Consider the following 13,460-nt stretch of genomic DNA (forward strand, 5'->3'; position numbering starts at 1 on the left):
TCTCATCGTTTCTGTATGTGTTTTGTGGCCTCGTTGCTGGAACCGCAGAGGCAGTCGGGGGCACTGGGCTAACGCAGCGCGTGAAATCGTGGCCCTACGCCATTCCTCTTGCCCTCCTTCCGAGTTTGCCTTTGCCTTGTTGGGCCGCAGACAGACACGGCTTCTCGCGGAGGGCAAGGCAGGAGGAGGAGGTGTACCCAGCCCGCTGCGTCTTTAAAAATAAACACTGGGTCAGAGCTTTGTGCCTTCCCCTCAGCTGGCAGCGCTGACAGCGGGCGGTAATGCGCGCCCAGCATCTGCCCGTTCTCCGCTTCTCGGGGGTTTAGTCAAAGCAAATCCCGCAGATGGGGGGGAGGAGGGGGGAATAGTACAAAACTGCGTTTTCTTTCCCCCCGCCTGCAAGAACTGCCGGGCGGAGGCGGAAGGGGGACGCGCAGAGTCTGCAGCAGTAGATTAATGCTTAAAGACATTAGCGCCGGTCTCTTACGAACATTTATAAATCCGATGGGTGGCAGATTGAGGGCCGGTTCCACATTTTTTCTTCCTCTTCTGGAAAATAAAAAATATGGTAAAACAGCTCTCAGAACTGCCTTTATCGCGGGGATGAATCAGGGCAGTTGGTGTTGCGAGAGACTTAAAACTTACAAATACGTTGCCCTTTAGGCTAGCATTCATCACGCTGTCTGATCTGGGCTCTAGACTAAAGGCTTTTGTTAGAACACACCTTTTCATCCCTTCTTGGAAGTAGAAATTGGAAGGAGTTCTCGCTTTGATCATTCTGCTGCTGCTGAGATGGGGTCCGACCCCCCCCTCCCCCCCCGCCCCTTTTTTCTGGGGGAACGCCTAATCCTCACTGGTGGGGTTTGTCATTCTCCCTTTGACAAAAGATAGTACCTCTGAAAGAAAACTAAAAAGGGGGTGAGGGGGGGCTTAAAAGAAGGAAGGACGGGAGAAGACCCCTGAAGGCAGTGCCCCCTCCTCGCGGATGGTGCGCGATGGTGAAGTGCGGCGTCTGCTCCGGCCGGCTCTCCCCACCGCGGCAGCGCGGCTCCGGCAGAGCCGCAAACTGGGAACTTTCTCGGCTCTCTCATGGCAGCCGGCGGGTGTTCAGAGCCGGCGAGCGGCGCCGGCGCTGCCCGAGCGTCCCGCCGCGGCCGCCCAGCTCTGCCCTTCGCCCCCCCGCCGACGGGCGCTTTGCGGCAGAAGTGCCCCATCTGCGAGGGCCCGATGCGCAGGAAGGCTCGGGGTTATACGAACGCCTCATTGGAGGCGTGAACCGCGCCGTGGCCCCGGGGGCTCGCGGGGGGGTGAACCTTCCCGTCGTCCGCCCGCCGGGGAGTGGGCTGGGGGGCAGAGTTAGGCTGCGCGTTCGGGAAGATGGAGCACTTCGTGACTGTATTTTGCTTTTTGCGCTGTTTCCGCCGTGTGGGGGTGTCTTTGGCTTCGCGTTATTGAGCCTACTTGTACGTGCCGTTTCGGGGAAGCCCCCAGCAACTGCCATCGCTGCCTTCCGTTAGGAACCCGGCTCCTCCTGTAAAAGATAGCGGCGGCATTTTTTGCCCTATCGTGGGGGAAAAGGGCCTGGAAAATGTTAAATGCATGAATTCTAGGGGCTGGCAAAGCAGGAGGCCCATCGCCGCTTACTCTGCGGCGTTGCCCCCCGTCGCCGCCCCGCAGCACAGCAGGCATCTGCTCCGCGCCGGGGAGCCGGGAAAGCGGCTGGGATGGGCCGGAACCGGGAATCCCTTAACTTGCCTTAATCCTCGTGCGTTCGGTGTTCCGTGGGGCCGCGCGCGGAAGGGGGGGTCAGATCTACAAGCTCTCGGCTGCGGGAGCTGGTGGGTATTTTGCCCTCTCGTTTTAGGTAACGGTAAACGCTTTGGATAAAAGTTCTGCGGGTGTTTTATTGAAGGCTTACGAAATAACTTCTGTGTATAATGCGGCAAGTAAAGCGTTGTCATTTAAAGCTGACTGCACGCTGTCTTAGCCAAAGAATGGGAATTGGCCAGAATACCCCAAGAAAAATAGGTATTCCAATTTATTATCTATTATCCCATGGTGCTTCGGGACATTTTCTACAGGTTGGCACATTTGTTATTGACTCTGTCGGTTACTCCTTGCCTGCTGCAGTGGCAGAACTGAAGATTTCAGAAGGGCTCTAACTTGCACGTGCGGGCGGTTAAGGGAGATCCTGTCTTTAGGAAAGAGATCAGGCTGGTGTTGATCAACATTCATCCCGGGTGCTTTATGCACATAAAGATTTCTTGGGTTTAAAAGAGATTATTAAGCTGCACGTTGTGACAGATGCTACTGACAGTGAAAAAAAAAATATGTCTTAGAGTAACATGAAACCCATCAGCTGACACGAAACGGTGTCCCTCGCTGGTGGAGGATCCCATCGCTCTGACTAATCCATACTGGCGTTTTTGGGGGGCCCAGAGCAGGGGCCGTAGGCTCTGGGAACTGAGTGTATACCAAAACGAACTTTATTAGGAACGGCGTCTTCACCCAACCCTTGGACATCCCCAGGGGCGTCTCGGAGGTGAGGGACGGGGCGGTTCGTGTCCCTGCAGGTGCTCCCCGCTGGCGGCCGTGGGCGGAGGATGCCGAGGGACCGTCCCCCGCCGCGGTACCCGATCTATGCCCGTGGCAGTGCGGGTTTGGCGGCCGCAGGGAGAGGTGGAGGGAGAGCAGATGGGTGAGTTTCCTGCAAAGGTAACGCTTGCCAATTCAGAGCGTGACCAGTGCCGTGCTAAATCCGGAGCACGTGGCTGCTGCCAGCCTCTACGGTGCACAAATAGAGGCGACAGTGCAGGTGACAAACCCGCAAACACGTAAATCCTCTCCTTCCGTGCCGCGGGTTGCGGCAGAGGCTGCCGCGGCTTTGCCCCCGTGGCAGAGAGAGAAGCGCCTGTCAGGCAGCCGGCGCTGTTAAATAACGGTGCTCCGATAACGTACATGTACCGAATGCACTCATTGCCTGTGAAAGCGGAATATTTCATCGACGCTCCCTCCTCTGACCTGCAGCAGCCTGCCGTGCATCGGACTTCAGCTCCCGATGGAACGCGTCAGGACAGAGAGAAGGAATTCCACCTGCGTTTTACACTCCAGATTGATCGCGGTCTCCTTCCTTAGATCCGGGCTGCGTGTGTCCTCGCTGGCGAGGTAGCTGCAAGATAAAGTGCAGATAAGGAATTCTGTATTAGGGAGACGTTAATAATAGATGAGTGTTGATCCTAATTGAGTGTTATTTAACCACAGCGAAGGGAGGCAGCAGCCTGCTGGGACCCTCCCGCGTCGTCACGCTGCTTCTCCCCGGCTGTGCTGTTCCGAGCGACCGCCTGCGGCGGGGAGACCTGGCCGCTGGGTTTTGGGCGGTGTCCGCGACGGGTGACGGCTTGCGGTGCCGGCCGGCTGTAAGGAGGAGCACGAGGGGAAGGTACCCGCCTTGTAGTCCTTCCGAGGCTGTGCCCTTCCTTCACTGCGCTGCTGCTCGCTCCTCCACGCTCCTCCTCGCTTCTCCCTTCGCGAGTGCCCCGTCAGAGCCCACAGGCGTCTCCCGGGGGCGGCGTCCTCCTCCTGCCTCCCTTTCTCCACCCTGCCACAAAGAAATCTTCTGTCTCTCCTGTGTGCAGCGGCCGAGGAGCGATGCTCACCCAGATCTCCTCTGGATGATGCTCCGATAAACCTCTGACCTTATGAGAGCAAGACAGTCTATTTGTAAGTGACCTTTTATCGTCTCACAATGGACCATCACCTTCCAGAATAAACGCGAGAGATCAGCTGCTTCGTCTCTTGAAAGCTGCTGTTCTGGAAAGTTTGTTAAACTGTTTGAGCATCCCTTCGTAGACAGATATATAGATATAAATAAAATAAAAAGCTGCAGTAGCACCATCTTTTATTTAAGAATTGTCAGACGGGTTAAGAAATTAGTTCTAAACTAGGAAAAACATACAGCACACAGCTTTCCGACTTAGCTGCGGCAGCAAAACGTGTAAATTTGCTTTTAGACCTCAGAAGCTCCATTGTGGTGAGCGTGACTCGTAGGATTTCTGCTTCAAGTGGTCCGAACCCATTAGCTTGAAATATGGCCGTCCTCTGAAAGACTAAATTTCTGGCGATTGGTATGAATCGCTTTCTGTCACAAGATTTGGTTAGAAATGGGGAATAAAAGCCGGAGACCTGCCGCAGAACGGGCTGCGTTGCAAAGCGCGGCACTGGGGCTGCGAGCGCTGCCAGATCCTGCCCGGTTCCCGGGAGCCTCGTTTGCCGTGTGCCCCCCGGCAGGGACAGGGGAGGCGGGTATCGATCCTCGGCACCCGCCGGCGGCAACCTTTGAAGGGACAGGCCGTGTATGGCCCTGGAATTTTATCTATCAATATCTGGGTAGATATTGATATAGAATAGAAAGACAAGCGTGACACCTCGTCCCAGCAGAGGTGACAGATCGTAAATCTGGGCGGCTGTGGTTACTGGGAACGGCGGGAACGGCAGGGGACGGGGGGCGGCGGCGGTGAGGGACTCCGGGAAGTCAGGAAACGCTCCCGGCTGGAAAAGTGCCGAAGGTTTTTGTTCTGAAGAGCAAAAGAAACATTTTCATTCCATCATTCAGTGGGATATGGGTTAACTGGTTCGTTCTTGTCAAGTGCTGTGCCGGATGCGTGCGGAGCCCCGTCAGTGCTCTGCTCAATTAGCTCTCCGCTCAATTAGCGCTTTGTGGTGGGGAGGGCTGCCGCTCCGGAGGGCTCCGCTGGAAGTGGGGCGCTCCCGGCAGCCTCCGGCGTCAGGAACGCCGAGCATCTTCCGAATTGAGGGGAGCGTGATTCAGCCGAGGCGCTGCTGCCCCTCGGACCCGGCGCCCGTAGCCGGCTGCGGCGCTGCCGCAGTGTTTCACGTCAGTTTTCTGTCTCTGCCATCTTGGTTACAAACCAGTAGAAAGAATTCCCCGGTGCCACTTCATCACGCAGAACTCCACAGACGTTTAAAGTAAATACAGCCTCTGGTGTCAGTTCGGAGCTATTGTCATCTTTTACTCGAACTCTTTAAGCAAGGAAAGCTGTAAAGGCGTTTTTTCTCTCTGCAAATTTAAAAGCTGTGCACGACTTGCTTGAATTTGCAGTATATTTTTCCGAAGTGCGTTTCATAACGTAAACACGCTGCCTGCAAATAAGTGGTGTTTAGCACCGTGTCGCACGTTCTCTCTGCACGGCGGGGTGATTCGGCGGGAAGGGGGAGCCGGGGCTGTGCCGGGGAGAGGGGCCGGCCGGGCACGGCGCTGCCGAGAGGTGCCGGGGCCGTTCACGCGCTAAAGTATGTCCTGAGAGAGAGGGGAGACAGGTGCCTGCAATGGCAGAGCTGAGTGAAGCGTGTGACCAGGCGACGAGACAGCCGGCGCTGGGGACGCGGGGCGGCGGGAGCGGGTCTGTCCCCGCTGAGGGCGTCGGGGGACCGCGCGGCAGTTGGCCAGAAGGAGCCGGGGCCTCGTGGTGGCCAGTCCCGGCCATGGGCTCGCTGCTGGGCACCCGCTGGGATCGCGTGGTGGGTCGTCCAAAGCTGCGTCCGGGCGCTTCAGCACGGCTTTGACGGTTCTGGGGACACGTGGCGAGGCCGGTGGCGGTCTTGGCGGCAGTGGTGATGGCGTGAAGCTGTAGTCTGGCACCTCCGTCCCTTTTGCCATCCCCTCTTCGGAGAAACGCTGAGCCTTTGCGCAGGATTGGTCTCTGCTGTGAAAGCTGAAGGCGTTGCACCTCGCGAAGGAGTAGTTCCTCCCTTGGCAACAACGCGCTTCATTAGCCATCAGCAGTACCTGTGTTTTTGCAGATCCACAGTACTGATGTTTTGGGAATCGCTTCTGGGAAGGTTGATTCCCCCCACCCCATCTTTTTTTCCCCAAACGGAAACTGATGCTTTTAGCATCGTCAGGTGATACCGGAATCGGTAGCAACAGTCTCCTTTCTCAAAGCAGTTCTTTTAAGCCTAGCTGTAGCGGCACGGGAAGGAGAGCACGCGCTAAATTTGAAAGTAAAAGTATTAGTACGAGGTGAGCATGACCCTATCAGTCAGCTGCAGTCTAAGCTTCGGAGAGCAAGGTGGAGCTGTGGGTTGGAGTTGCGTTTTGGCCACGCCGAGTCGGTTGCTGGCCGCGGAGGAGGTGCCGAAGAGGGAATACGAGCTACTGGCGTGCAGGAGAGCCTCGGGGGTGCTTGGCTCAGGGGCACAGAACGGGTAACTACGTCTTATTCGAAGCGAAGGTTGCCGTTTCGAAACATGAGTTGTAAATCTTGGTGGAAACCAAAGTTTTCCTCTGCGGATGAGGACCAACTGAAAAGCGCGTTGTTCGGGGAAGGCCCCGCGTGGCTCCGGCCCGGGAGGGATTCCCTTGGCGGCTGCGCGGGGGTGCCCGCAGCAGCAGGCTGCCTCCGCCCCGGCCCTCCCCTCGCCCTAAACTTTTCACAGTAAGCTTTGCTTACGCAGGTGGGTGACAGCGTCCCTCCTTCTGTAGGCTTCAACACGCGTTGAGGGATGCGGACTGGTTTTTACTGCGTGTTTTTGAGCATTGCTCTCCAGACCCCATCCTTTTCATCGCCGCTGCAGGACCGTGTCGTGCGCCGGCATTTTGTGGGCAATCTCATCCGAAATTGTTATCGCCCTGTCGTGTCTGAAAAGATGTCATGAAATTAACTCTGTAGAAAGCAATTGCCTTTTCTCGCCGGCACAATTAGCGTGGGTTGTCCGTTCTTCTCAAAAGTGAGCGTGAGGCCCGCGGCTCTGTGGGACGCTCTCTCGGGACCCCCCCAGCAGCCGCAGCAGCTCCAGCACCGCCTCCCAGCACCGCGTTCTCCAGGCGCTTCTCCCTGCTTGAAGCAAATCTGCAGAGAAATTACATAGCGATGTGGTTTCCTCCTTTTTCCTGCTCTGAAGGGTTCCCGTATCTGATCACGGCAAAAAGTCTCTCTGGTCGCTGCAGCGTTCCCGCGCGGCGGTCGGCGCTGTTCCTTCCCAGGGGCTGCCGTCTCCGGGGCGGACGGCGAGCGGGGGGAGCTGCTGGGTGAAGAGAAGCGGCGGCAGGGAGCCGAAGCTGGTGGAGCAGGTGGATTGCGGGGTGTTTATCAAACCTGCTTGGTGTTTGTCTCAACTTTGGCTGGTTATTTAACCACCCCGTTCCTTTCAGGTAGCTGGAATTGATAGATGAGTTTTGACATTCAAATTACATTAATTCTGCGGATTGATCATCGTGTCATTTTTTCCTCGAGCGCATGAACAAATGGTTTGTGTAGCCGTGTGGGTTGTTTCCTTTGACTCAATTTATTAAGAGGAATTTTGTTTAAGTTTATGGGCTTCCATAGTTCGGGTACCGTGAAAATTACTCTTCCGTGGAAAGCGCTGCTGTCAGTATCCTGTAGACTGAATCGGCAGTGCTGCTGCTCCTGATGGAGTACCCGGGGCTCGTGTTTTGTTAGAGATTGAAGAATCGTGCGCACGAGCACGTATTTTTAATCTTCCCCTCTTTTCTCCCTGACGCTTCACTCCATCCTGGTGTGCCACAAGCGGAGAAAGAATTGATTTTGAATGTGACCGCTGCATGTGAGCCAAGGTCCCTGGGCTGTGTCCAGCTAAGAGGAACTTGTTTGAAACACAATTTGCCCGTCTACGTCTTACTTTGCAGCCTTAAAAGCAAATACTGCAGTGGTCTCAGGCAGAAAGACAAGTGCGAAACTTAATTGTCTAGGCTCTAGCCAAAGCCGTTCCGCAGGCGTCGCGCCCCGCCGCCGTGCTCCCCCTTCCAGATAAGGATAAAACGTTTTTGGCGTTGCGTGGAGAGGCTCGGCAAATGAGGCCGCAGCATTGCTTTGGGTAATAAAGGAAACCGGCATAGCATTTCCTCCTCCCCATCTATCTCGGCTGTCTGTAGTCGCTCCCCACTGTCGTGGACGTGCGTTGCGGCGGTTCGGCCCGAAGGCGCCTCGCGGGCTGTGCGCTGCCCTGACCGGCGAGAAGCTGTCGTCCGTGCGAGCACGACGCGGGGGGCTTCTGCGGCCCGTTGACAGGTGGCAGGTGAAAACCTGCCCCGGGTCATTCTGCCGCCGGGGTTTGCCCGGGGGCCCTACTCCTGCCCTGTCCCCCGCAGCGTGGCCGATGGGCGGGTGATTGCCGCTGGGTTTCAGTCGCAGCCTTCCCTGGCTGCTCCCAACCTCCGGGGTTCTCTGTTGGGTCCTGACGCTTTGTTTGCCCCCTGCATCTTTCCTTTCCTCTTACAACATCGTATCGTAGTGCTGTCAACGCGTCTGCCCTAACGCTCCTCAACATACTTACATGCTGCCAGGAAATATTTGCCAAGAAACTTCCACTTAGATGGGTCTAACGAGTTCGCCTTGCGTTTTCATTTAATTTAGAGTTTGTAATTGAGGCCGTTGTCGGAAATAACTTTCTTGTCCTGGTAAGCGGGAGCAGGCGTGAATGCAGATACCCAAAAGCGTTAACCTGTACGGTCTGGTGCTTTTACTTGAGCAAGCAAATTTAGGTCAGCAGAGCGGGAGGAGCTCTGCGGACAGCGGCCGGATTAGACGCCCTTTGGTTCGGGATAAACAGGCGCAGAGCGGGAGGCTGGAGCTGCTGGCTGCTCCGGGCCGTGCGTTCCCCGTGCCCCTGCGCGCACCCTGCCCGTCGGTAGCCCCGGGCCCGCGGGGAGAAGAAACGCCGTCTCGAGAGGGGTGCTGGTGCCAGCCCGGGCCGGGATGCTGGACTTGTAAAGCCGTCAGTCAGCGGGCTTAACGCAGCGGCGTCCCGGCATGAAAGGCTTCAGTGGCTTGAACTTCAAATAATTTATTTCTAAATTACTTCTACTGTAATTCTTATTAATTCAAATAGGCTTCTAAGCTGATGTAAAATTCAGTAAACGCAAGGAACAGTTTAATGAATTGAAAATAGGATTGAGTCTTTTAAAGTAAATGTAAAAAAATATGCTAGCAATAATTGCTTAGATGGAAATCGAATCTTAATAGCTTTGTTAATGATTTGTAGTGAATATTGCGTTTATGAGAACATATCAAGCTGATCCTTGTGCAAGAGCCTTGTTTTGAATGGGTTTGATAGAATTATTCCCCAGAAGCAGTTAGTAACGTTTAATAATTTTGCTTGCGCTGCTTTTGAGATATTTGAATGTTGTTTACGCCGGAGCCCGTGGCTGTTAGGCATCGCCTCGGCGCTGCTGGACACGTCCGGGGTTTCTCTCTGGCACGGCGAGACGTGGCACCGGCGCCGGCTGTGCCCTGGGGGTCTGCGCGGTGGGCTGGGGACCGGTCCCCGAGTGCGGGAGGGGACGTGTGTGCCCACAGCCCCGGTGCTCCGTGCGCCAGGTCCAGCGCCACGGAACGGGCACGGCGACGTACGGTCATCCCGCTGTGGGTTGCCCTGCCCGCCACTGACCGCTTCCGCTGCAAACCCCCTGGGGCGCGTATGAAGCTGTGGAGCGCGCAGACGGTACCTCTGTTTTGATAAGCAGCACAGTTGCATCCCTCACCTCTGGTCATGTAGATTAGGAAAGACACGGAGCTGTCGGAGCGGGGCCAGAGGAGGCCCCGGAGATGCTGGGAGGGCTGGAGCCCCTCTGCTGGGAGGACAGGCTGGGAGAGGTGGGGAGGGTCAACCTGGAGAAGGCTCTGGGGAGACCTCAGAGCCCCTTCCAGTGCCTAAAGGGCTCCGGGAGAGCTGGGGGGGGACTCTGGGTCAGGGAGGGGAGCCATGGGATGAGGGGGAACGGCTCTACATGGGAAGAGGGGAGATTGAGACTAGATAGAAGGAAGAAATTCTCTCCTGTGGGGGCGGTGAGCCCCTGGCCCAGGTTGCCCAGAGGAGCTGCGGCTGCCCCATCCCTGGAGGTGCTCAAGGCCGGGTTGGACGGGGCTTGGGGCAACCTGGGCTGGGGGGAGGGGGCCCTGCCCAGGGCAGGGGGGTGGAACGAGATGACCTTTAAGTTCCCTCCCAACCTAAACCATTCTATGATTCTGTTATATTACTTGACAAACTCATGTATTGTGGTGGTTAGAGATGTTGAGGGACACTGCTGAGGGTACCGATAGCGTGGCGGGACGGCTGGACGCTCGCCTGCAGTCCTGAGGGCTTCGAGCACAGTTGGCTCGTGGGAGGTGGAGCAGGAGCCAGAAAATATCCGTGACGGGCTCTTTGCGCCCCTTGCGATGGGTCTGGGGGGCTCTTCTCTGGCACGGGTGTTATTCTGTTCGGTAACAACTTTTCCTGTTGCTGTTTAAACTTCATCAATCTGGAGAAATTAAATTTATACCGAGAGGGCAGAAAAATGTGCCGAGATGTCAACTCAGCGCCGCCAGGCGTGGAAAGGTGTCTGGCGGTTTATCAATCTCTTTTTTTTTTTCCAAACGATGCAAACTTTTTGTCAAACACTTATTTCCAAGGCATGTCAAATACGAAACGCAAGTCAGAAGAAAACCAAAGAAAAATGGAGAGAATGCAAGACGAAAGAAAAATGTGCCCAGATTCACTGCTTGCAACCTTCATCAAAAACTTGCATTTTTGCGTTTTTCGTGGCCGCCTGGGGAGCGGGCCTGTCTCCCCGCCGCTCCCCGTGCCGTTCGTGGCAGAGGGCTCCTCCTGCCGCCCACCCTGGGCCGCGTACCTCCACCCCGTCTGGCAAATGGGCAGGCAAAGGTTCCGACTTTCTCCCGCCTTGCCGTGCTTCCTTCTCCGTAAGGCCGGTGTGGTCTGAAAGCAAACCGAAGGCGTTACCCAAAGGGACTGCAATTAGCGTTCCCCGGGCTGGAGCCCCTGGGTGGCGTGTCCCGGTCCTGCCTGGGCTCCGCGCTCCTCCGGCTCCCTTCCTCACCCGACGGACGCTCGGTAGTTATGAAAAATTGAAATGCAGAGCGCTGTTTTCCAGTCCCCGTCCTCTGCATTCTTTACCATGTGAAGCAAATTTCTCGGTGCGCATGTGATGGAATGATTCGATTCATTAGGAGGAGAGTTTTCGAGGTGATGACCTGTAAATGATTACAAGGCTCCCGCAGCATAATTGCATCGAATTCTTTTTTTCCTGCCTCTGGACATTAATAGCGCCTACTGATTACACGGAGTGAGTAAAAACTGGTTCCCTAACGTCTCTCTGCTCAAGTCAAAGGATAAATGCTTCTTAGAGCGAATTGTTCTTTCAAGGTAATTTAACAAAATCCATCTTTTGAGAGAGGAAGGGAATTTGCACGGTTTCCATGCGTGGCACTTGCTCCCCTGAGGCCGGTGCGAGTACCAAAGCGTGGAGGGGCGGGTGGCATCCGGCGAGACCCTTCCCTCGTCCCCTGCCGTTGGCGACGCCGTGAAGCGCGGCAGAGCGACGGTACCGGCAGCAGTGGCTCCCGTGCACTGAGAAGCGTGCTCCGTGCCGAGGTCGTTCTACCAACAGCTAGCCCCGGAGCGGTGCTTTTCCCGGGATCCCCCTGCAGAGCTCCCTTCCAGTTACTCCTCTTTAACGTGGTGGTGGCCAGTACAGGTCCGGGGGGGGTCGGTCGGTGTTTGTATTCGCTGGCGTTGCTGTTTGGAGCCTTTGTCGTGCGGGTAATTGCGGAATTACTATCGGCCCCAGCAAAGCCCGGATGTGGCTGGGCAAGGGATGCGTGCTTGGTTACTGGTGGGGTCCCGCTTCGTTACAACCCCGCCGGCCGGGGGACCCGGGGTGAATGCCTCCCCGCTGCCCGCCCGAGGCTCCTCCTGCGGAAAACACAAGTTTTCCCTCACTTCAGCTGGTGGGTTATAAATCCAGGAGCGCTTTGGCGGAGCGGCCCCTGGGTCGTGCCCTGGGCAGGTTTCGCAGGAGCGCCGAGCCTGCGGCGGTGGCGGGGCTGTTCATCGCCAAACGGAGCCCGCGGAGGTCATTTCTGCTCCGACTGCTTCATCTTTGCTCTCTCTTTAAGGTGATGGCCAGAATCTGGTTACCGAAGACGTGACGGTGGTCGAGGGAGACGTCGCCACCATCAGCTGCCGCGTCAAGAACAGCGATGACTCCGTGATTCAGCTCCTGAATCCCAACAGACAAACGATCTATTTCCGAGATTTCAGGCGTAAGTTTGATCTTCCCTTGTGCGATGAAAACTTTCCCCGCGCCTCGCTCGCACTCGGGAGAGAGCGTTTGCCGAGATCTCTTCTTTTAATGCAATACTAGACACTAGACACAAGTTTAGGCAGTTCTTTAGAGGGTGGATGAGACAGGCAATCATAATCTTTCTCCTTAATGGAAACCTTGATGGTCCCCTTTAAAAGCCAGACCGGCTTACTTTGCAGTAGGAATTGATTGTAGTAATTCAGGGTGAATTGCAATTGAGTGCCAAATATTTAGCTGACACAAACAAATTGAATAGGGCAACGCCGAGACAGTGCAATGTTCTCAGAGGTAATCTGTTTGGTTTGAAGACTGAACATTTCGAGACAATCTGTGCTTCTTTATAACCAAAACAGAACCTCCCGTCACTGCCGTGTCCAGTGAACGCGTCTGGCTGTGTCCCCTGTTGTCACACTGCCACGGAGCATGCTAGCGGCAACCAAACGCCTGAAATTGTCCGCATTAACGCCACCGCGGGGACGGGACGCGTTGTGCCCTGTGTTGCGGAGACGCACGGCGCGCCCCGCTCCCTTCCCGGCACGGTGCGGTCTAACGGTGTGCGGGGCGGCTCGCTCCACGTGTGCCGCTCTTCCAGGCCCTGGTGTTCCGCTGGTAAGATTGAAAACGCTCGGTTTCCACGTTCTTGAAAAGAATTTGGGCAGCTGTTACTGGTCAGGAAAGGGATTTTAAGCTCTATTTTCCCCGATTCTTTTCCCTTTCACGCTGTCCCTAGCCCATCGACTGCATGCAGTCGGAAGCGGGTCCCTGTAGAAGTGTATTTTCACAATAAGCACTACACGACCCTCAGACATGTGATAATAAAACCGTGTCCAAAGACGTGATGCTGTGCCCGGTGATTTGCTTATCGTGATTCTTTGTAATGATCCGAGAACAGAAATATTTTGTCCGCCCAGACTTAGAAGCGAGAAGCAGGTTGGGGGCTGCAGACGGGAACCCGTGGGTGCTTGTGGAGACGCTGCGGGTGTTTTGGCAGACCTTTGCCTATGCGGTGTGGTGGGAGGGGACGCTGCATCTCCCATCGCGGTCACTAAGGGTGTGCTTGCTCCGCAGCGCTGAAGGACAGCAGGTTCCAGCTGGTGAACTTCTCCAACAGCGAGCTCCGCGTGTCCTTGACGAACGTCTCCATTTCTGATGAAGGAAGGTACTTCTGCCAGCTCTACACTGATCCCCCCCAGGAAATTTATACCACGATTACAGTGCTCGGTAAGGAGCGAACGGGTGCTCGCGGTGAAGTTTGTAATCCCTGGACGCACGGGCTCAGCGGGCCGGGGCGCCGCTCGGTGCTCGGAGAGCTCCGGCCACCCAGGGATAAAGCACA

The 13,460-nt window shown here is 55.9% G+C and overlaps 1 protein-coding gene across 4 annotated transcripts in view; it reads left to right on the forward strand.

The window, feature by feature from the left end:
- The window catches only part of CADM1 (cell adhesion molecule 1), a 158,448-nt gene that overhangs the window by 93,468 nt on the left and 51,520 nt on the right, over positions 1–13,460 (forward strand). For all 4 annotated transcript variants that reach the window (XM_082493718.1, XM_082493719.1, XM_082493720.1 and 1 more), the window contains exons 2-3: positions 11,937–12,083; positions 13,193–13,345. In XM_082493718.1, coding sequence (XP_082349844.1) covers positions 11,937–12,083; positions 13,193–13,345 — 300 coding nt within the window. The remainder of the gene's footprint in view (positions 1–11,936; positions 12,084–13,192; positions 13,346–13,460) is intronic.

The sequence above is a fragment of the Vanellus vanellus genome, assembly GCF_965231255.1.
Source record: "Vanellus vanellus genome assembly, chromosome: 21".
NCBI lineage: Eukaryota > Metazoa > Chordata > Aves > Charadriiformes > Charadriidae > Vanellus > Vanellus vanellus.